Source organism: Oryza sativa, chromosome 5, assembly GCF_034140825.1.
Source record: "Oryza sativa Japonica Group chromosome 5, ASM3414082v1".
NCBI classification, from domain to species: domain Eukaryota; kingdom Viridiplantae; phylum Streptophyta; class Magnoliopsida; order Poales; family Poaceae; genus Oryza; species Oryza sativa.
Genome location: NC_089039.1, coordinates 7,570,002 through 7,593,983, shown reverse-complemented (window position 1 = coordinate 7,593,983; position 23,982 = coordinate 7,570,002). Strand labels below are relative to the sequence as shown.

At 46.7% G+C, this 23,982-nt stretch overlaps 2 protein-coding genes across 2 annotated transcripts; both read right to left on the bottom strand.

Annotated features, from left to right (window-relative positions):
* Window positions 1-2,666: 2,666 nt before the first annotated feature.
* On the bottom strand, window positions 2,667-3,799 carry LOC4338138 (glycine-rich RNA-binding protein blt801). Its single transcript, XM_015783324.3, has 2 exons — window positions 3,534-3,799; window positions 2,667-3,197 (listed from the first exon to the last, which is right to left on the bottom strand). The coding sequence occupies exons 1-2, from the start codon at window positions 3,672-3,674 to the stop codon at window positions 3,030-3,032; spliced, it is 309 nt and encodes a 102-aa protein (XP_015638810.1). The 5' UTR covers window positions 3,675-3,799; the 3' UTR covers window positions 2,667-3,029.
* A 4,178-nt stretch (window positions 3,800-7,977) lies between these two features.
* On the bottom strand, window positions 7,978-9,400 carry LOC4338137 (glycine-rich RNA-binding protein GRP2A). The gene is made up of 2 exons (XM_015783323.3): window positions 9,121-9,400; window positions 7,978-8,555 (listed from the first exon to the last, which is right to left on the bottom strand). The coding sequence occupies exons 1-2, from the start codon at window positions 9,274-9,276 to the stop codon at window positions 8,397-8,399; spliced, it is 315 nt and encodes a 104-aa protein (XP_015638809.1). The 5' UTR covers window positions 9,277-9,400; the 3' UTR covers window positions 7,978-8,396.
* Window positions 9,401-23,982: the final 14,582 nt, after the last annotated feature.

Here is a 23,982-nt window from a genome sequence, read left to right as displayed (position 1 = left end):
CGAATCTATTGAGTCTAATTAATCCATGATTAGCCTATGTGATGCTACAATAAACATTCTCTAATTATGGATTAATTAAGCTTAAAAAATTTGTCTTGCGAATTAGCTTTCATTTATGTAATTAGTTTTGTAAGTAGTCTATATTTAATACTCTAAATTAGTGTCTAAATACAAGGACTAAAGTTAAGTCCCTGATCCAAACACCACCTAAGACTTACATAAACCGGCAATGAGATCGAGGGCCTATTTGAGGGAGCTTCTAGCAGCTGCAGCTTCTCTTAGAATCTCCAGTTGCCAGAAGCTCTCCAAACAGTCCAGCTTTTTACCTAGATTTTGAGAATATGTAGTTATAGAATCTGGAAAATGAACTAGAAGCCATAAGCTGGGTTTCCCAGCTTCTCCAGATTCTCAACATCTCAGAATCTTAAGCTCCCCAAACATGCCCCAAATTAATTTTAGGCTTCTACCATTTTTTTTCTTGATTTTAGTTCTAGACTTTTACTGCTAACGATAAAAAAAAGAGAAGACAATGTAATACAGTAGTTGTTTTGCTTCTCAAACTTGCCATAACCCCCTCCCCCCCCCCCAAAGGTAGATAATGAAGGTTTAGAGGGAAAAAAAAACTTACTACAAATGTTTTCGTACCGTTTAGACTGCTAATAATTGGAACAAACCCTCAACGTTCATGCGTGCAACCTCCTCACTTTTAAGGTCTTGTTTAGTTAGAGAAAATAAAATTTTTGGATGTCATATCAGAAGTTTGACCGGATGTTAGTAAGGGTTTTCGGACACGAATGAAAAATTTAATTTCATAACTCGCTTAGAAACCACGAGACAAATTTATTAAGCCTAATTAATCTGTCACTAGCATATATGGGTTATTATAACATTTATGGCTAATCATATACTAATTAGGCTTGAGATTTATCTCACGATTTCTATATAAACTCTGCAATTAGTTTTTCTTTTTATCTTCTTATTTGCCATCGATAACACATACAGTCGGCATGAGGGTCACATGCAGGCCACAGACGGGCAGACGAACAGAGATTCGATTCTGCAGGAGGAAGCCAACCTCCTGGGCCTTCTGGCAAAAAGACGACGCCGAGCTCGGTGTGTTGGCACATCTGCGTTTGTAATTGAAAACGTACATATGTCCTCCAATCCTTATCCAACCTGACACACAGTAACTATGGAGCGGTCTCAACATCTAGGGGTGGGCAAAATAAGACCGAACGAAAAAACCGAACCGAAAAGACCGAGACCGAAACCGAAAAGACCGAGACCGAGAAATTTGGGTAGTAATTCGGTCTCAGCATGTCAAAGACCGAAAGTTGTTCGGGTAATTCGGTTATTGGGATCGGTTAACCGAATTAACCGAGAAAACCGAATTGTGGCCTAATAGGTCCAGGAGGCCCAATAGGCCCAATACACCACTAAACCCTAAAGACAACCCGTAGGCTGCATCCCCATCCATCCAGCCATCGCGCCACCCTCCCTTCCATCCCCATCCCCATCGCGCCGCCCTCCCTTCCATCCCGCGTGAGCACGCCTCCTCCGCCTCCATCGCGTCGCGCTGCCGTCGCCGCCTCCATTGCACCGCGTCGCGCCGCGCCGCCGCCTCCACATCGTCGGCGCCGTCTGCGCCCTCCGCCTCCACGCCGCCTCGCCGGTCGCGCCGGGCCACCGGATTCATCACGCCGCACCACCACCTCCGCCCTTCGCCCTCCACATCGTCGGCGCCATGTCAGCCTTCACGCTGTCTCGCCGGTCGCGCGGGCCGCCGGCAGCCAGATCCATCGCGCCGCGCCGCGCCGCCACCTCCGCCCTCCGCCTCCACATCACCGGCGACGTCTCCGCCCTCCGCCTCCACGCCAGTCGCGTGGGCCGCCGGCCGCCGGATCCATCGGGCCGCACCGCCACCTCCGCCCTCCGCCTCCACATCGCCGGTGTCGTCTCCACCCTTCGCCTCCACGCCGCCTCGCCGGTCACGCGGGCCGCCGGATCCATCAGACCATCACGCTATGCCACCGCCTCCGCCCTCCGCCTCGACATCGCCAGCGTCGTCTCCGCCCTCCGGCTCGGCTCCTCCAAATTCAGTCTGACCGAGACCGAAAAAACCGAGACCGAATTTATCGGTCTTGATTTTTTTGGATGAAATTCGGTCCTGACTTTTCAAAAACCGAATTGACCGAAAAACCGAAGACCGAGATCGAAATTTTCGGGTAGACCAAACGCCCACCCCTATCAACATCAACAGGTTATGGACTTATGGTATCCAGCTGTACATTGTACATATCTCAGGTTGTATACGTTCCTGAATAAAATTTATTTTTAAGTAATCATTATTTTGGAGTTTATAAAAGCAAGAAGAAACAATTATATCCGTACTAAAAATGAGATATAATTGTATTGATTTTTGTATTGGTATGTACATACGGAGTAGTATGTAATTAGTGAAAAACAAACTTATTTTATTTCGGAACCGAGGGAGTAAAGCTGCCATCGTGAGTTCGACAGCGAATCTTCCATATCGTCATGACGTTCTTCTTTTGCATGCCAAGCCAATCAGCTCACCAATTTGACGGGCACACTAGTAGTGCCAGTACACATTTTGACCATGGGTCCATGGCATCGCAAACCGCAAAGCAACAACCACTCTGACGTGGCAGCAGATAGAGTCATTCTTAACATAAACGCTAGCCATCAAACTTACACACACTCAGGTACGTGCTGCAGAGTGCAGACTGCAATTGATGATTACAAGCATAAACACACACCTAATTAAACAACATATCCTAATAAGGCCCTAAGCTTGCATATCCAGGAGATTACCAACAGAGACTGATTAATTAATTAAGCATCCACCGCTTAAACCCTAATTAACCAAACTACCAACACGACGAATGACTAAAACTAGCTAGTAGATCTGCAGCATAGATAGCTTAGGGTAGGTAGGTAGGTAGAGTCTTCTCCGCTCATTCAGGTCGACCTCCTCGCCGCCGGCCGGCCGTCCGCCGGCGGCGCGGTCACGCCCTCCAGCGGCGGGGGCGCATCTGGGCCCGCGCGACGGTGACCTTGCGGCCGCCGATGTCCTGGCCGTTCATGCCGTGGATGGCGGCGTTCACCGACTCGTTGTCCTCGAAGTTGACGAACCCGAACCCGCGTGGCCTCCCCATCTCACTGTCCCAAGCGATCTGCAACCCAAAACAATTAACACACCAAATCACCAGATCAATTCATAAAGATTTCACAATTAGTTGCAGATTTACAAGGACGGACGGCCAAAACGTTAAAACGTGCATATATAATACAGTGATGAACCAAAACAGATGGATAGCAAATACACCCATCAATATAAAAGAAATCAATGGAAACCCAACCCCCATCCAAAATCTCTACAAAGCCGACGGGGAAACAACAGCAGCACAGGTCCATCAGAAAAGCTTCCAACTTAATTAGCGAAGCACAAACGACACAACCCAATTAACCGGAAGAGAACGGAAAGGGAAGCAGGAGCAAGAGCAAGGCACCTCGGCACTGATGGCGCCGTAGTCGGCGAAGTAGTCCATGAGGGTTTGCTCGTCGACGGAGTAGGGCAGGTTGCCGACGTACACGCGGTACTCCAGCGAGGAGCGGTCCTTGTACTCCGAGTCCCACCACGGCGCCGCCATAGCCCTTCCCTTCCTTTCCCTCTCTAAACCCTAGTAATCAACACCTCTCTAAACCCTAGTAATAACACCTAATTCTTCTTTGGATGCCAAACGAGAGCTGAGGACTTGACGAGGTCACGAGGAAGACGACCGGAGTGCCTGACCAACCGCATATATATGTATAGGTCCTCCCTGGGTTTCGGCTGCGGGCCGGGCCGGGCCGGGACGGGTGCCGGACGAATGGGTTGGTCAAAAGGCGCTTTCCGCGAAATGGGCCGGTAAAAGATCGGGAAATGGGAACCAAGCTTCAGCACCGATCATGGGAGGAAAAACTTTTTGTGGCTGTGTGCCTGTGTTTTTTAGTTGGTGGTGGGAGCTATGCACACTTAAAACGGATTATCTCATTAACGGGTTATCTCATTAATATCAATATGAATGAGGAAAATGTCAGAATAACTTATATAGTTATGTTTTAAAAAATAAATTAATATGATTTCTGAAAGCAATTTTTTTGTATTTTTTTTTAAAATGCAATGTTTATTAGTTTGCAAACTTGTGTGCGAAAAAGAGAAAAAAAAAAGAGTCTGAGAAAGTAGAGGGAGGAATACAACCTATGACTCTCTTTCTATAAAACCGAGTATATCGCTTCCTCGAGTATTAAAACCGGTGTATTTTCAGCGGCTTTAAGGAGCCCTACTTTGGCTTCGATCACACATTGTACACCAACTTTGGTGTGGAGTGAGCCACTCGTACGTGCCACCGATCACGCATAGAAATATACTGTAGCGTGCAGACCCACATGCAAGGGCACAGACTAACCCACACATTTCTGCAGAAACCCACCATGCCTTCTGGCAAAGACCACGCGAGCTCAGCTTGCCGTTTTGGCACATCTGCACCGTACGTGAAAAAGTAACAACGTGTCCACCATTCTTAGGGTCTGTTTGGTTTACAGAGACTTATTTCAAGTCTCTGTCATATCGGATGTTTAGACACTAATTTAGAGTATTAAACATACACTAATTACAAAACTCATTCCATAATCTTAGACTAATTCGCGAGACGAATCTTTTGAGTCTAATTACGCCATGATTTTGACAATGTGATGCTACAGTAAACTTTTAATAATTATGAATTAATTAGGCTTAAAAAATTCATCTCGCGGATTAGCTCTCATTTATAAAATTAGTTTTTTTACTAGTCTATGTTTAATACTCCAAATTAGAGTCCAAACATCCGATGTGACATGGGCTAAAAAGTTTTAGCCCCATCTAAACACCCCTTTATCCTCCAACCTCCAACACTTTGTACTGGAGCGCTCAACTACTACTACTCGACTCGTGAGCGAATCTCCTTCGTACGGAACACATCATACGGAACACATCTCTCGTGCTCCGCTTTTGGCACCACACCTTCTTCATATTGAAAGGGTCTTTAATTATGTTAAAATATAAGTAAAAATCATCGAATAAATAAAGCCATGAAGTCGAACTTATAGTTTTCTAAATTCACTAAAAAAAATTACTCGAGATTGGTATAAATATGAAATCTTAAGTCTAAACTTAATTTCGTTTGGGAGGAAAGAAAGAAAGAAAAAGACAAATTTCACTAGAATAGAGAATGTATTTCATGCTTATAACTATCTCTAGTAAATTTTTTTATGAATTTATAAAACTTTGAAATTCGGTTTCTACAGATTTTCACTTATTGGAGCGTTTTCATCGCACGCGGGAGAAGACAGCACAGCGGTGTGCTTTCTATGCTGAGGAGGAGTAGGCGAAGGCCTGGCCAGTGCCGCACTCTTAAGCAAGCAGAGGGAGAAGGGAGAGAGAGTGTGTGTGGGTGATTGAGGAAAACATGGGAGAGAGAGAGAGAGTGTGTAGATGTGACTATGTGAAGGGAAAAAAGTTGGGTGAGAATGGGTCTGACTGATTTTTTTTTATAAAAAACTACTAACTGAATTGTCATGTAGGACTAAAACTACTTTGAATTGAGTCGGGAAGTTATTTGTCCTATTTAAATATTCGAGTTTATAGGATACTTCAGTCTAATGTGGACTTTTTCCTTTTATGTGCTTTGTGCTTCTTAATTACTCCCTCTGTTTCATACTATGAGTCATTTTGATTTTTTTTCTTAGTCAAACATTTCTAAGTTTGACTAAGTTTATATGAAAATATAGTAACATCTATCACACCAAATTAGTTTCATTAAATGTAACACTGAATATATTTTGGTACGTTTGTTTTGCGTTGAGAATGTTGCGTTGAAAAAAGTCAGAACGACTTATAATATGAATATTTAATTACACATAAACTATTTGTGTTAAGTGAGTTCTTTATTAGTTAGTGTTTATTATTATGTTTATATATGATAAAATGGTACAACTGAAATTATAAATTACGAAAGTAGTATAAATATGTCAACGAACCTAACGAACTTAACAAATCACCTCGAGAGTCTAGCCGAGCTAGGCCTAGCTCGTTAGAGTTAACAAGCCGAGTTGTGTTGTTAAGATTACGAGCCGAGGTCATTATCCACCTATAATTTCATGATTAACTTCAGTACTTAAATATTTCATCATATTAAATCATCGTATTAAATGAATTTTTATTAAGCTATTTTAGATGGATAAACCTAAGGTGGAAAGATGTAATTAGGAAAAAAAAAGGTCAAATAAACAATATTCAGGATGTGACATCTTCCCCCCTTCCTAACCCTCATCCCCTACCTTAATTTGGCGCAAAAAAAACCTAACTTGTCAGGCTTCCCACTCCTACGACCTAATCCTTACCTTATTGGGTTACTGGTGATCGTCCGAGCTGAAGGAGTGCCTCACGAATTGTGGTTCAATCCAATGGTAGAGGATTCGACGGAAATCCACCACAAATTTACGTGTCTCGTTTAGGTAGGTAGGAAATGTTACTCCCTTGTCCTAAATATAACAACTTCTTACTTTCAAAATTTATTAAAAATATTACTTCTTCCCCTACATCTTCTTCTTAACCAATAAGAAACTTACACCATTAAAAATTTCTACACACTCCATCGTTTTACTTATCGGTAGGACAAGCGAAACGTCATATTTGCAAACCAAAAATAATTATAAATAAAACTTTTATATACGTGTTGTTAGCGATCAGCTATACTTATCTACTCTTCTCAACAAATCATACCATTTTTCCATTTAATTTCACCAACTTTTTAGTACATGGCAATTTAAATGGTACTAAATTCAAAAACTAAATTTAGTACATTTGCCGCTTGCAACGCTAGGTACTGTAGAGCTGCGATAATTTCACTAGATACAAAAGCTTAGATTTAGGGGCGTAAAGTTTTAGCGTGTCACATCGGGTATAATATAGGGTGTCATGGAGGGTTCGAGCACTAATAAAAAAACTAATTACAGAATCCGTGAGTAAACCACGAGACGAATTTATTAAGCCTAATTAATCTATTATTAGCAAATGTTTACTGTAGCACCACATTGTCAAATCTTGGAGCAATTAGGCTTAAAATATTCATTTCGTAAATTAGTCACAACATGTACAATTAGTTATTTTTAAACCTATATTTAATATTTTTATGTGTTCAAACGTTCAATGTGATAGAATAAAAAATTTTAAAATGAGATCTAAATAAGGCCTTGTTTAGTAACAAGAAACACACCCCTGCTCGTGGCGGACAGGCGCGCGGTGGAGTGGGTGGACTCAGCCATCGATCGCCACAAAGCAGGGGGGACCACATGCAAGGCAGAGAGACGGGGCAGGTCAGGTCGTCAGAGTCGATTCTTCATTTGCAGCCTTGCAGCAAGCCACCACCATGTTCTGGGCCGTCTGGCAAAGACCACGCGACCTCCCTGTTTTGGCACGTCTGCATTTTGTACGTGAGAAAGTAACGCTATACTACCATATTTCTCGTGAGCGAATCCTTATGCCTACTTGGTTCTCAAAAACATTATATTGAATCTTTGCGCACATATATAGAGTATTAAAATAGATAAAAAGAAAAACTAATTACATAGTTTGCATGTAAATCGTGAGATAATCTTTTAAGTATCCTAATTAGGCCATAATTAGCTACAAGTGCTACAGTAAATTACATGTGCTAATAACATATTAATTAGGATCAAAAGATTAGTATCGCGATTTCCAGGCAAGTTACGAAACTTCTTCCAACATCAAGTCAAACGTCCCATGTAACACCCAAAATTTTCACCACCAACCAATTACATGGCACATCGTAACCACCGAAGAAAAAGCACCAAGCAAAAAATCACTCGCACCGTCGTACGTGCCAGCCAGTAGAAACAGAGAGAGATCAATAGTTGATGAGACAGATAGCAAACACGTCTTTAATTTAAAGATCATGCATATGGTGCTGCCGACTGCCGTCGACGACAAAAGGATTCATATCCAGGAGGTTACCAACAGAGCCTGACAATTAACCATCCCATCCATCTCTTAAACCCTAGTACATTGACCAAACTACCAACGAGAGATTACCAACAGAGCCTGATAATTAACCACCCATATCTCTTATTAAACCCAAACTACGAAGGAGATTACCAACAGAGCCTCATTGGCATCAATCTCTTAAACCCTACTACATTAATTAACCAAACTACGAACACGAACGCGACTCTGAAACTGAAACTGATAGTAGCACAACTAGTAGCAGTATCTAGATAGGTAGGCTTGAGCGCGTAGTCTTCACGCCGGCGGCTGGTCCGCCGGCGCCGTGCGCTCAGCGGCGGGAGCGCGGCTGGGCCTCCTGGACGATGACGTTGCGGCCGCCGATGTCCTGGCCGTTCATGCCCTTGATGGCGTCGCTCGCCGACTTGCTGTCCTGGAAGCTCACGAACCCGAACCCGCGGGACCTCCCCGTCTCACGGTCCACAGCGATCTGCAACCCAAAACCAGCAACAGCAAGTCACCAAACCAATCTATCTATGTATTGGAGTACGTACTAGCTATAGTTCATGAAGATTAAAGAGATATTTACTGATCTGCATATGAAAACGCACAAAGATGAACCAAGAAATGTGTGTATAAATTGGCCCGGCGAATTGGGCAAATATTAGATGAGATCCCAAGAAAGTGGCGAATCTTCCGAACTAAGAAAAGAAAAAGACGATGTTGGGAATATGGAAATGGGGGCACTTCAGAACAGATGTGACGGATAACGTGTATCAAATCGGCCAATCAAAGCTCGGGAAAGACGAACAAAAATCAACAAAAACGACGCGAAATGGCACTGATCATAGATCCATCACAGAAAATCGTCAAACCTGCAGATGAACAGAAAAGACAGACCGACCGGAACGGGCGGAATAATGGAGCAAGCGCAGACAAATCCACACATACCGAAAAAAAAAACGTCAAGCTTAGCGACGAACAACCGAGACGACCCAACCGGAACGGAAGCAGGAGGAGCGAAGAAGAAGGGAAGGGGCTATATATATACTGACCTCGGAGCTGACGGCGCCGTAGTTGGAGAAGGAGTCCTTGAGGGAGCGCTCGTCGGCGCGGTACGGCAGGTTGCCGACGTACACGCGGCTCTCCTGCCCCTTCGAGTCGGAGCCGGTGCGGCCATTGTAGTCGTTGTCCCACCACGGCGCAGACATATCCTTCCCTTTCCCTTAATTCCCTCTCGAAACCCCAACTCTTCCCTTTTTCTTCGGATGCGAAACGAGCGAGAGAGGAAGTGGAGAGAGATGATCTTGGACGAAAATGGAGAGATGATCCCGGGTATAAATAGGCTGGGAATGGGATACATATCCAACCTGATCTGATCACCACGTACGGCGCAGGTAGATTAGAGAGGTAGGGCCGAATCGATCGGCTTCTTGTTTTGTGAGATATGGCCGATCAGTTTTGGTAGCATTATCGAGTTCTTGGGCTGGGTCATATGGGATGTTTGCTTTGGGCCGTGAAGAATATGTGAGGCAAAGGATTAAGTTCACTTTGAATCCCTCATTTTGTCGCCAAGTCCAAAATTCATCTATGGACTGCAAAACCGGATCCCTCAACTTACAAAATTAGTAACAAGGTCTCCCGTTTTAGCTGTTTTCAACTTACAAAATTAGTAACAAGGTCTCCTGTTTTAGCTGACGTGGCTCTTTTGACTATGTTTTCGTCCCATGTAGTATTGGCGTGGCGTTTACGTGGCAATTCCATCCGGGAAAATCTGTGGGACCCAAATGTAAGTTACACACAAAATAATAATAAATGAGATATTAGGGGGGGTGAGAATAGGGGTGGATAGGCTCGGCTCGGTCTAGCTCGTTAGGATAACGAGCTGGCTCGGCTCGGCTCGTTTGAAAGCTCGAGCCAGCTCGTTAGACTCGTGAGCCAATCCAACAAGACAGCAAGCTCCGGAGGAGGGGACATGTGAGTGCGCCTTCTCCGGCGATGGCGGTGGCGGCGGCTGGCAGCGACGGCGGCGGCGGCCCTAGCGCCGGCTGGGGAAGTGCGGCTGGCGGCGGCGGCGGCGGCCCTAGCGCCTACTGGGGAAGTGCGGCTGGCAGCGGCGGCGGCTAGGGAGGTGTGACGGCAACGGCGGCTCTAGCGGCTTGCAGCGGCGGCGGCGGCCCAAGCGCCTGGCGACCACGTCGGCGCGGTCTCGTACGGCGGAGCGATTCCGATGTGGATGTGCGGTCTCGACTCTCGTCTCGTACTCTCGTGTGGTGCGGCTGCCGCCAGGACTAGGAGTGACCAAGCCAGGACTAGGGTTTTGCTTTTGCTGTTGTATTGGGCTTGGGCCTTTGCTATTGTATTGGGCTGGGCCTTTACGGTTGTCTGATTAAGTCCTGGCTCGTTAAGGCTCGCGAGCCAGCTCGAGCTGGCTCGTTATCCCTAACGAGCTAAAATGCCAGCTCGGCTCGTTAGCAAAATCAAACGAGCCGAGCCGAGTCGAGCCTGTCACAAGTCGAGCGAGCTAATCCACCCCTAGGTGAGAATCTACATGGAATGGAAAAGGCCAACCAATGCCACGCATAGCTATCATCTTTTTCAATGGAGGAATAATATTTGGTCCACTAGGAAGTGATAGAAAAAGCCAAAACCCCCACAAGAACGTGAATAAATGACACAAGCTTAGTCTGTCCAGTTCACACCAAAGGAATCTATGCAAAGATCAATAATTTCTTCTTATTTTAAATGAATATACTATCCGCTTTAAAATATAAGTATTTCTACAACATAAACTTTATAGTACATATCAAATTACAAGCATTTCTAAACACTCATTTTAGTGCGTGTAAATCCAAGCATTTTCAATCAATTGGAAGTTTCCAAATGGAACCTAAGGGTTCATTCCGAACGCTACATTTTCGGAACATAGGGATAGGAAAATGTTGTACTCGAGTGCCTTGGCACCTTTAAATTCTATTGAAAAAAAACACAGAAAATACAAGAATAACCATTTTAATGGAGACAAAGAAAACTGTAGAAATCAGAAAAGAGCGATAGTCATATTAAAAATCATCCAAAATTCATATGATTTGAGGCAATCTTCTAAATTTGAAAGGAATTTGGGAGATTTACTTCCTTGTTTAAAGGACAATATGAATTCTTTCCACACGAATCCAATTCTTTAAAATTCCTTTGTTTTCTTGACTAGGGGTGACAATGGGACAGGCTGGGGTCGGGTTGGATAGGAATGTCGCCCTCGCTCCATGCATTCTCCTCTGCCCCCAGCGCCGCAGAGCTAACTGGGTGGAAAATGTCACCCATCATGTCCTCGCAGTTCACCCCGGTGCTTGAGGGTGAATTAGCGAAATTGGCTGCTACGACGGCTTGGGGCCAGCAACGACTAGTCGATTACTGAAGGCGCAAATGATAGGTCGACGGTTGGAAAGGGCTTCGATGATGGCTAGGGGCGGTGATAATGGGTCAATGGTTGGGGATGACCGGGTGGGGATTTGACGATGAAGACAGCATTTGTCACCCCCAGAAATTCTCGAACCAGAATTTCTAAGCTGAATGTGCATTAAATCCCTGTCCAGGACCAGCCAGGGTACACAAACGACAATTGTTGACATACAGACCCACGTCTTACAAAAATATAAAAGATTACAAATGCAGCGGGAAAGATAAAAGCGAGCTAAACCGGGAAGCTTGACTTCAGCAGCGGGCGACTCCACTCCACAGGCAAACCTTGACGGCAGCGACGAAACCAACCTCTCTGAGACGGCTCCAACTGAGAAGAACTTCAACTCTGGTGTGGGGGAAAAGAGAGCAAGACTGAGTACTACCCACTGTACTCAGCAAGTCATACCGGAAGAGAAGGTATGATGCAGGATATAACCAAAGGAAGCTAGGGGTTCTTTTGCATAAAGCAGGCATTTCAAAGTAGTAGTTGAAAGCAGTAAAACAGCTGTAGTAATTAATCAATATTAACCAATCACTGTCCAACGCTACACCACGTTGCAACAGGCCCAACCAACCACCTGTACTACACCAGTTCAATAAGCTAAACTAGGGGTGAGACTAATCACGGTGAATCTGGTTGATCGCCCATAACCGCGGGCACGGCTATTCGAATAGTTTTACTCTGGCCAGAGATGTACAACTGTACCCACAAGACACGATTCCACACATGTCGCCATGCCCCGAAGTATCACCATGATACTGCAAAGGGGGAAATCGTGACAAGACCCTCCACATAACCCTTCTTCCCTAACCATCCACACCACACTAAGGTTTCACCCCCACCCCTCAAAAGGCAGTGGGCGGTCCCCTCTTGCGCCGCGGTGAATCCGGCCTAGACAACCGAATACCTCGGCGGACCCAACTCCATCACGCCCACCCTCGCCACCGGTGCCTAGGAAAGGGTCGAGCTATACTTCAGATCAAGCAGTTACCCACTCCCGCTTGTGGTAAGCACGGTAAGTCTCCCAGGGTTTCCCGTGAACCGGTCCTTAACTGCCATGGGTGCAACCAGCAAAACCATGCACTCACAGCCCGCCATTCGGAATATTTTAATTAACTGACACCCTTGCGGTGGCACCAATCTAAAGCTATGCCAATAGTCAGAGTCTATGTAATAATGTGATCCCCATTTGTGTCATAGTTGAACTAAGCATGGCTAAGCATTTCCTAAGCCAACATCTAGTCATTTTGATACCCAAGTTATCAATGGCATAAGGTAACCAATATGTGGCTGAGGAATAGGACCCATCCCACATTACATTGTAAAAGAATGCAACATTTAATAGAAATGCGGGATATTGGTAAATTGGGTACAATATGATCAAACGTATTGCATGACTTGCCTTGCTCTCGAACTGATGAGACCTCAACAACGTCTTCGAGAAACTGCGGATCGACGAAACGGCCGAAACCTACGCGACAAACAAAGCACACAAGCAAAACATGCTATAAGACTACTGAAACAGGAAACAAAACCATTTTTAATGGATTCTTTGCATTTTTCTTGATTTACTCAGACTTGAATGGACTTAAACGGAGCTCGGATGAATTACTTATGAATTTTAGGAGATAAACTATGTTTTTACTAATAAAGAAAAAGTCCTTAATTAATTATTGCGCAATAATACCCAGGGCTGACGTCATCCGAGGGGGGGGGGGGGCGGCGCCGATAGGCGGGGCCCACGGGTCAGCGGCTCAAAGGGGAGAGGAAGGGGGCGCCGGCATGTGGGCCCCACGGGCAGTGGCTCAAGGTGGCCGGTCTACCGTGGACCGGGACCACGCGGGTGGTCCACCGTCGGTCCACGGGACCGACGGTCCGGATCGGCCGGGAGGGGCGGACATGGCCGGGAAACCCCCCGATTTGGCCGGCGACGTGGGGGGGGGGAGAGAGAGAGAGAGTGGGGGGGATTCAAATCGAATCCCGCCCATTTGCGGGCGCGCGTGCGGGCGGGAATGGCGGGGAGGGCGGCGACGTGGGGACGCGGAGTGGGGGCGCGGCGTGGAGCGGAGAAGGCGGCGGCGCGGACGGTTTCGGCGGCGGTTGCCGTCGTGGGGCAGGCGGCTGGAGGAAGGGGACGACCTGACAGGTGGGCCCCACCTGTCAGCGTCCCGGAGAGAGGAGAAAGGGGAACGGGCCGGCCCAAAGGAAGGAGGCCGAGCGCGGGAGGGAGTGGGCCGACGGCCCAATAGAGAAAAAAGAAGGAAAAGAAAAAGAAAAAGAAGAAAGGATTTTTCATGGGATTTAAAATTGCACTTTGGTGATTTTTAATTGGTTAAAATTATTTCCAAGGCTCTGAAAATTCCACTAAAAATCTTGTTAATGCATTGGAGCATGGGGAACTCAAGAAAAATTCCACCACGCTATTTCCGATTATTAATTGCATTTATTAACTAGGGATTTAGCTCTAGGTTAATTAAGATAATTTCTTCGGGCAATTTATTTAACCAATTTTTAAAGCAAGAAAAGGGGGGAAACTTCAAGGTGTGACAAACCTACCCCCCTTAAACGGAATCTCGACCTCGAGATTCGGAAGTGCTGGCGAAGAGGTGCGGGTGGGTGGCCTTCAACTCATCTTCTCTTTCCCAAGTGGCCTCTTCTTCTGAGTGATGACTCCACTGAACCTTGCAGAATCTGATTACTTTGTTTCTGGTCCTTCTCTCGCTGGTTTCGAGGATACGAGTCGGCTTCTCCAGATATGTCAGATCTTCCTGAATTTTGATGTGATCCGGACTTGCCTGTTCCTCAGGTCCTCTCAAACATTTCTTCAATTGAGAGACGTGGAACACGTTGTGGATGCCAAGCATGTTGGAGGGAAGCTCAAGCTGGTAAGCAACTTCACCTCTACGTTCCAAGATCCTGTATGGTCCCACAAAGCGTGGTGCCAACTTTCCTTTGGTTTGGAAGCGATGTACTCCCCTGAGTGGAGTGACACGGAGATACACATAATCCCCTGTTTCGAAAGCGAGCTCCCTTCGGCGGTTGTCTGCATAGCTTTTCTGCCGAGATTGCGCGATTCTCAATCTTTCCCTAACAGCTCTGACTTTCTCTTCTGCCTCATTTAAAACTTCTGTACCAAACAACTGGCGTTCCCCTGTCTGATCCCAGAAGAGTGGAGTAGGACACCTTCGTCCATACAGTGCTTCAAACGGTGCCATCTGCAGACTAGCTTGGTAACTGTTGTTGTAAGAGAACTCAGCATACGGCAAGCTTTTGTCCCATGCTCCACCAAAGTCAAGCGCACAGGCTCTCAACATATCCTCTAGTATTTGATTGACTCGCTCGGTCTGGCCATCTGTTTGTGGATGGTAAGTAGTGCTGAAATTCAACCGGGTTCCCAATTCTTCTTGTAATTTCTGCCAGAACTTTGAAGTAAATTGGCTTCCTCGATCAGACACGATCTTCTTAGGTACACCATGTAAACACATAATTCTTGCCAGATAGAGTTCTGCTAATTTCTTCCCTGAGTAGGTAGTGTGCACCGGAATGAAGTGAGCCACTTTGGTGAGTCGGTCAACGACTACCCAAATAGAATCATGCCCCGATGACGTCCTGGGCAAACCGGTGATGAAATCCATTCCGATTTCTTCCCACTTCCATTCTGGAATCTGAAGTGGCTGTAGCAAACCTGCTGGCCTTTGGTGTTCTGCCTTTACTCGTTGATAGACGTTACAGAGTGCTACGAATTCAGCTATTTCCCTTCTCATGCTGACCCACCAGAACTTCTCTTTGAGGTCTTGGTACATCTTAGTACTACCGGGATGAATGGAATACTGAGTTTGATGAGCCTCGGTTAGTATCAGGTCTTTTAATTCCTTGTTTTCGGGTACACACAATCTTTCTCCCATCCAGATTGTTCCTTGTTCATCCTCAACAAAACCTCGGGCTTTTCCAACTCTCATGTTCTTTTTGAGCTCTGCTATTTCAGGATCACTTGCTTGAGCTATGCGAACCTGCTCCACCAGTGTGGGCTGTGCCTCTAGGGCAACCACGAATCCGTGCTCAACTATACCAAGGTTCAGATGTTCCAAATCGCGTTGAACCTCACAACATAGTTGCTCTACCCATGCAACATTGCAGTAGCTCTTCCTGCTCAAGGCATCTGCAACCACATTAGCCTTGCCGGGATGATAATGTATTCCCATATCATAATCCTTGATCAGCTCCAACCATCTTTGCTGTCTGAGATTCAAATCAGGTTGAGTGAAGATGTACTTTAGACTTTTGTGATCTGTATATACCTCACAACGGTTACCGATGAGATAGTGCCGCCAAATCTTTAAAGCATGAACAACTGCGGCCAATTCCAGATCATGCGTCGGGTAGTTGCCTTCATGAGAACGCAACTGCCGTGAAGCATAAGAGACCACTTTGCCATCCTGCATCAACACACATCCTAGCCCCTGGCGAGATGCATCACAATAGACCTGGAAATCTTTTGTCTGATCAGGCAGGATTAAGACTGGTGCAGACACCAACCATCGTTTGAGTTCTTCAAAACTCCTATTGCATTCAGCAGACCAGATAAACTTTTCTTCCTTCTTCAATAGCTGTGTCATTGGCTTAGCAATTTTAGAGAAGTTCTGAATGAACCGGCGGTAATAGCCCGCAAGTCCTAAGAAACTCCGAACCTGAGTGACTGTCCTTGGTGGGGTCCATTTGGTAACTGACTCCACATTTGCTGGATCCACAGCTACTCCTTGAGCATTCACGATGTGACCGAGAAACTGAACTTCCTTAAGCCAGAAGTCGCACTTGCTAAACTTGGCATATAGCTGGTGCTCTTTTAACTTTTCAAGTACCAACCGGAGATGCTGCTCATGTTCTTCCTCGGACTTGGAGTAGATAAGTATGTCATCGATGAAAACCACGACAAACTTGTCTAGAAATTCCATAAACACCTTGTTCATCAAATTCATGAAGAAGTCAGGTGCATTAGTGAGTCCGAAAGACATAACTGTGCATTCAAACAACCCGTACCGAGTGATGAATGCTGTCTTTGGAATATCCTCTTCGCGGATCCTCAACTGGTGATAGCCTGATTGTAGGTCTATCTTAGAGAACACAGTAGCTCCTTTCAACTGATCAAACAGATCATCAATCCTTGGTAAAGGATACTCGTTCTTGATGGTGACCTCATTGAGTGTGCGGTAGTCAACGCACATCCTCTTGGTTTTGTCTTTCTTCTCCACAAAGATAACCGGAGCACCCCAAGGCGACGTGCTCAGGCGGATGTATCCCTTCTGTAACTGTTCATCGACTTGCTTCTTGACTTCCGCCAACTCGTTGGCTCCCATTCTGTAAGGCCTCTTGTGGATCGGTGCAGTTCCAGGTACCAAGTCAATCCGGAACTCGATATCCCTTTTTGGTGGCATTGTTGTCAGATCGTCTGGAAAAACCTTTGGATACTCTCTGACTATGGGAATATCCTCCAGCTTCTTAGTGGTTTTCTCCACTGCTACCTCTTGTTCTTCACCAGCAGCCTGGTTTAAACTGATCCCTGGCTTCTGCGGCACTGGAGACTGGAAGGTTACCACCTCTCCTTTTGCATTGGTTAACTTGATGGTACGGCTAGCGCAATCAATCACTCCTCTGTGCCTTGTCAACCAATCCATTCCAAGTATGACATCTAGGTCCTTGGATTCGAGAAGAATGAGGTTGGCTGGAAAAATCAACCCTTGAATTTCAACTGTCACAGATGGGCAGTAGTGAGTTGTGGTCATGCCACCTCCAGGAGTATGAACTCGCATTGGTATCTTAAGCTTCACTAAAGATAACCCATGTGCACCAGCAAAACGCTTGGAAATGAAGGAATGTGTTGCACCAGAATCAAACAATATTACTGCCGGTGTCGAGTTGACGGGGAATGTGCCCAATATAACCTCTGGTGCTGACTGCGCCTCCTCTGCAGATGCATGATTGACACGGGCCTGAACGAACTTGGGTCCAGCACATCTTGGCTTCGGGCACTTTCCAACCGTGTGTCCGGGTTTGTTACAATTGAAGCAGAGTTCGGGTTTTTCTCCCAACCTCTTGGGCTGTTCTGGCAGAGCTGGCTGAACTGATTGAGCTGGAATCTTTAGTGAACTCGGAGTAGGGTTGAGGCTGTGCTGCTCACTGTTGTTGTGACTGCCACTATGGTGGTTCTTGTTGAAGCTACCCGGGTGGTAGGGACGGTGCTGCCGGATAATCATGGTGGAAGGTCCACCGTGACGTCCCATCGTGAAACGAGGCTTCTAACTCTTCCCCTGGGAGTCCTGAACTGAGTTGCCTTCCTCTTACGGTTTATTTTGTTACAGTGCTCCTCCTGATGGATAGCCTTATCCACCAGCTTCTCAAAGTCCTCATAATCTCTAGAGATCAACTGGTTAGTCAATTCATCATCAAGACTAGACAGAAACTTCTCCTGCCTCCCGTCATCGGTACGCACGTCCTCAGGGGCGTAGCGCGCGAGGCGGTTGAACTCATGCAAATACTCTATAACTGTTCTGGTTCCTTGTTGCAGGGAACGGAACTCTCTCTTCTTTTGTGCCACAATTCCCTCAGGAACCTGTGCTTTATTGAAACTATGGCAAAACTCTGTCCAAGTAACCTCTGCCCCAGCTGGACGGGTCACCATGTAGTTGTCCCACCAAACAGAAGCGGGACCTTGCAGCTGGTGTGTAGCAAAAGCAACCTTCTCTTGCTCGTTGCATTGCAAAAGATTCAGCTTCTTCTCAATGGCATGAAGCTAGTCGTGGGCCTCGATTGGGTTGGTGGTGCTTGAGAAAGTGGGCGGCTTGACACGAAGAAATTCTAACAGTTTGGACTGAGGGCGTGGAGGACCAAACTGCAGGTTCTGCTGCTTCTGCTGTGCTTGCTGCTGCACCTGCTGCAACACCTGATGGTACTGTTGCTGCATCTGTTGCATCATCATTGTCATCATCTGAGTCTGATTGTCCAACACCTGAGCAATTGTTGGGTTCTCGGGCGGTGGGGACAGACTGTTGTCAGATGCACTATTGGCACGTGCTCCATTGATCGGCTCTTCGCTGCCACTGGCGTTGTTGGAGTCGCGTGAACCATTCCTTGTCTCCATCTGAAGGGGATATGTAGAAATATGAGAAAAGGAAGAAAAACAGGGGGCTCAGAAACTAATCTTGCTTATGAATTTAAGTGCAATTATCTTAATCTTGATTAAAACACTGAAAAAGAGGCACGCAACTCCTAATTGAGGCAGTCATACCACTGACACATGATATCGACCGCCGACTAACCCACAAGCAACAAACCTAAACACGAAAACTAGCAAGCAAACAGACTAAGAAGGCGATAAAGCTAAGGGCGGCGACTCTGAAGCTCGGGGCGGCGCTTGCAAACGAGGGATAGGACTGACATCTAAAGTAGACAAGGGATAGGAACCAATTCATGCTCAAATCCAAATTAAACAAAGCAAAAGAAGACTCAAATAAATAACCGAGCATGATGATTTTTATACATAGAACAACATTTTTCACGAACCGAGACAAAAGACACTAATGCAACTGACTAAACAATAACTTAATGCATGAAATAGATGCATAGTCATACTGATACGCATAAACTTACCCCACCGAACATAGACACGACCTAATGCATATCACCCGACAATTCCCGACCGACTGCCGAATAAATTTCGAATAAACTTTTACTAAATCCCTAGACTGTCCCTAGTCGAGAAATCCAATTAAATAAGCGACCAAGATTTTTCCCACAAATCAAAAGAACAAACCCCAAAATTTTCCCGAAACAAAATCCAAGTGCAAAAGGGCATATGCATATGAAAAAAAAAGGGTTCAGAAGGCTCTTAGGTTTCCAGTTGGCTTGTCCTACGGTCAAGGTCGGCTCTGATACCAACTTGTCACCCCCAGAAATTCTCGAACCAGAATTTCTAAGCTGAATGTGCATTAAATCCCTGTCTAGGACCAGCCAGGGTACACAAACGACAATTGTTGACATACAGACCCACGTCTTACAAAAATATAAAAGATTACAAATGCAGCGGGAAAGATAAAAGCGAGCTAAACCGGGAAGCTTGACTTCAGCAGCGGGCGACTCTACTCCACAGGCAAACCTTGACGGCAGCGACGAAACCAACCTCTCTGAGACGGCTCCAACTGAGAAGAACTTCAACTCTAGTGTAGGGGAAAAGAGAGCAAGACTGAGTACTACCCACTGTACTCAGCAAGTCATACCGGAAGAGGAGGTATGATGCAGGATATAACCAAAGGAAGCTAGGGGTTCTTTTGCATAAAGCAGGCATTTCAAAGCAGTAGTTGATAGCAGTAAAACAGCTGTAGTAATTAATCAATATTAACCAATCACTGTCCAACGCTACACCACGTTGCAACAGGCCCAACCAACCACCTGTACTACACCAGTTCAATAAGCTAAACTAGGGGTGAGACTAATCACGGTGAATCTGGTTGATCGCCCATAACCGCGGGCACGGCTATTCGAATAGTTTTACTCTGGCCAGAGATGTACAACTGTACCCACAAGACACGATTCCACACATGTCGCCATGCCCCGAAGTATCACCATGATACTGCAAAGGGGGAAATCGTGACAAGACCTTCCACATAACCCTCCCCTAACCATCCACACCACGCTAAGGTTTCACCCCCACCCCTCAAAAGGCAGTGGGCGGTCCCCTCTTGCGTCGCGGTGAATCCGGCAGCTGGACAACCGAACACCTCGGCCGACCCAACTCCATCACGCCCACCCTCGCCACCGGTGCCTAGGTAAGGGTCGAGCTGTACTTCAGATCAAGCAGTTACCCACTCCCGCTTGTGGTAAGCACGGTAAGTCTCCCAGGGTTTCCCATGAACCGGTCCTTAACTGCCATGGGTGCGACCAGCAAAACCATGCACTCACAGCCCGCCATTCAGAATATTTTAATTAACTGACACCCTTGCGGTGGCACCAATCTAAAGCTATGCCAATAGTCAGAGTCTATGTAATAATGTGATCCCCATTTGTGTCCTAGTTGAACTAAGCATGGCTAAGCATTTCCTAAGCCAACATCTATTCATTTTGATACCCAAGTTATCAATGGCATAAGGTAACCAATATGTGGCTGAGGAATAGGACCCATCCCACATTACATTGTAAAAGAATGCAACATTTAATAGAAATGCGGGATATTGGTAAATTGGGTACAATATGCTCAAACGTATTGCATGACTTGCCTTGCTCTCGAACTAATGAGACCTCAACAACGTCTTCGAGAAACTGCGGATCGACGAAACGGCCGAAACCTACGCGACAAACAAAGCACACAAGCAAAACATGCTATAAGACTACTGAAACAGGAAACAAAACCATTTTTAATGGATTCTTTGCATTTTTCTTGATTTACTGAGACTTGAATGGACTTAAACGGAGCTCGGATGAATTACTTATGAATTTTAGAAGATAAACTATGTTTTTACTAATAAAGAAAAAGTCCTTAATTAATTATTGCGCAATAATACCCAGGGCTGACGTCATCCGAGGGGGGGCGGCGCCGACAGGCGGGGCCCACGGGTCAGCGGCTCAAAGGGGAGAGGAAGGGGGCGCCGGCATGTGGGCCCCACGGGCAGTGGCTCAAGGTGGCCGGTCTACCGTGGACCGGGACCACGCGGGTGGTCCACCGCCGGTCCACGGGACCGACGGTCCGGATCGGCCGGGAGGCCGATCGGACGGCACGGCGGCGGCTAGGCACGGCTCGGCTCAGCTTCAAAACCGGCCGGCCGGCCATGGCAACCGGCGGCGACGCGCACGGTCGCCGGCGACGGCAATCGGCGGCGCGGGAAGCGACGGCGGACGGGGTACAGGACGGCGGCGTCGACCGTAGGCGACGGCGAGCGTGTGGAGAGAGGCGGCGCAAACGAGAGAGAGGGGAAGAGGGAGGAGGGGGGATCCTCACCGGCGAGTATGGCGGCCGGAGCGGAGGATGAAGGTGGCGGCGACGACCTGGCGACGAGGAGGGGCGGACGGGCGGCGGCGGCACCTATGGAGGGAGTTGAGAAGGATTAGGAGTAGAGAGAGTGACCACGGCGGCCACCATTGTTGGCCGGAGACGAAGGAGAATGGATAGCTCACCGGTGTGCGAGGAGAACCGGCTCCGGTGGGGTTTAGCGGAAACCGAGCGGCGGCCGAGGTGGCTCACGCGGCGGCAATGCTAATGGCGGCGGCGGCTTGGCGCGGCGGCGGCTCTAGCGGCTGCGGCGCGCGACCGGAGGTGGCGGCAAGCGGCGGCGCTAGTGGCGAGCGGCGCGGCGGCGGTAGGAGGCACGGAAGAGCGCGGCGAAAAGGGGAAAAGGGAGAGGGAGATGCGGGGAAGCTTTATAGGGGCTCGAGAGGGGCGGACATGGCCGGGAAACCCCCCGATTTGGCCGGCGACGTGGGGGGGAGAGAGAGAGAGTGGGGGGGATTCAAATCGAATCCCGCCCATTTGCGGGCGCGCGTGCAGGCGGGAATGGCGGGGAGGGCGGCGACGTGGGGACGCGGAGTGGGGGCGCGGCGTGGAGCGGAGAAGGCGGCGGCGCGGACGGTTTCGGCGGCGGTTGCCGTCGTGGGGCGGGCGACTAGAGGAAGGGGACGACCTGACAGGTGGGCCCCACCTGTCAGCGTCCCGGAGAGAAGGGAAAGGGGAACGGGCCGGCCCAAAGGAAGGAGGCCGAGCGCGGGAGGGAGTGGGCCGACGGCCCAATAGAGAAAAAAGAAGGAAAAGAAAAAGAAAAAGAAGAAAGGATTTTTCCTGGGATTTAAAATTGCACTTTGGTGATTTTTAATTGGTTAAAATTATTTCCAAGGCTCTGAAAATTCCACTAAAAATCTTGTTAATGCATTGGAGCATGGGGAACTCAAGAAAAATTCCACCACGCTATTTCTGATTATTAATTGCATTTATTAACTAGGGATTTAGCTCTAGGTTAATTAAGATAATTTCTTCGGGCAATTTATTTAACCAATTTTTAAAGCAAGAAAAGGGGGGAAACTTCATGGTGTGACAGCATTGCAGACGAACGATGAGGCAGCGCGGTGAGGGTCGTTGACGATGAGAGATGAGGTTGTGTGTGGTTGATTGATGAGTAGCGTGGCGGCACAGCAAGGAGCAGCGAGGTGGCCCAGAGAAGCAGCCGTCAGCGGTGTCCTTGCTAGCGTTACATGCCTACCGAGAGCTGCGGCGGCTGCGGGGTTAGGTGAGAGACCTGAACCCCGCTAGGTCACGCGTAGCTTAGTTAGAATCCATGCTCCCACCTCTATCCCCATAAATTAATTTGCGGGGTCATGCCCCACTCACCCACGAGTGAGAATTCCCCATGGCCCTAGCCCTAGCTTCGTAGGTAGGTCCTAGCTCCAATGGAAGAAGTGATGCAAAACTAGAAGTGCATACTGCAGAGTAAGGCCGTGTTTAGTTCATGTGCCAAAATATTTTTGAAGTATACAGACACACATTTGAAGTATTAAATGTAGACTAATAACAAAACAAATTATAAATTCCACCTGTAAACTGCGAGACGAATTTATTAAGCCTAATTAATCCGTCATTAGCAAATGTTTACTATAGCATCACATTGTCAAATCATGGGATAATTAGGCTCAAAAGATCACAATTAGTAACTCGTAATAATTTTGGAGAGTTTTATCAATTTAATTAATTGTTGCTTAGTGGCGTTTATATTTTCTTCTGAATCTGATTTTATTAGCATCGAGAATGCTTGTTGATAGGTTTTAACGCTGAAACTGAAGGCGAGGATCTTGACAATGAGGTTGATGATGGGGTTGATGATGAGGATGGAGAAGTTGCCAATGTAATTGGTGCAGGTTCGGTGAAGGTAAAAGAAAGTTTAGGTCAAAGGCTTGGCGGGAGTATGTGTCAATTTATGAAGATGGAGAAATTACAGAAGGAGAGTGAATGCATTGCACTACTTAATTGGTGCCAATAGCGGAGCAGGAACTAGCGTTTTGCGGAATCATTTAAAGAGATGCAAAATAAGGATTGAGAAGGTTAGAGTGGTGGATCAGCTCATTGCTACTCTTATGTCGCCTAATTGAGTTAGTATGGGGAAGTGGACTTTTGACCAAGAAGTATCACGAAGAGAGTTGGTAAGAATGATTGTGCTGCATGAGCTACCTTTTAGCACTGTGGAGTATGATGGCTTTCAAAAGTTTGTCTCAAGCTTAAATCCACTCTTTAGGATGATATCAACAAGTACAATGAGAAATGATTATATGAAAATGTTTGAGGACCAAAAGAATGTTCTCAAGGAAGAACTCAAAATGTTCAAAATCAAGGATGTCCCTTACCATGGATTTATGGACATCCAACCATACTTTGAGATACATGTGCATCACATGTCATTACATTGATGCTGATTGAAAGCTGTAAAAA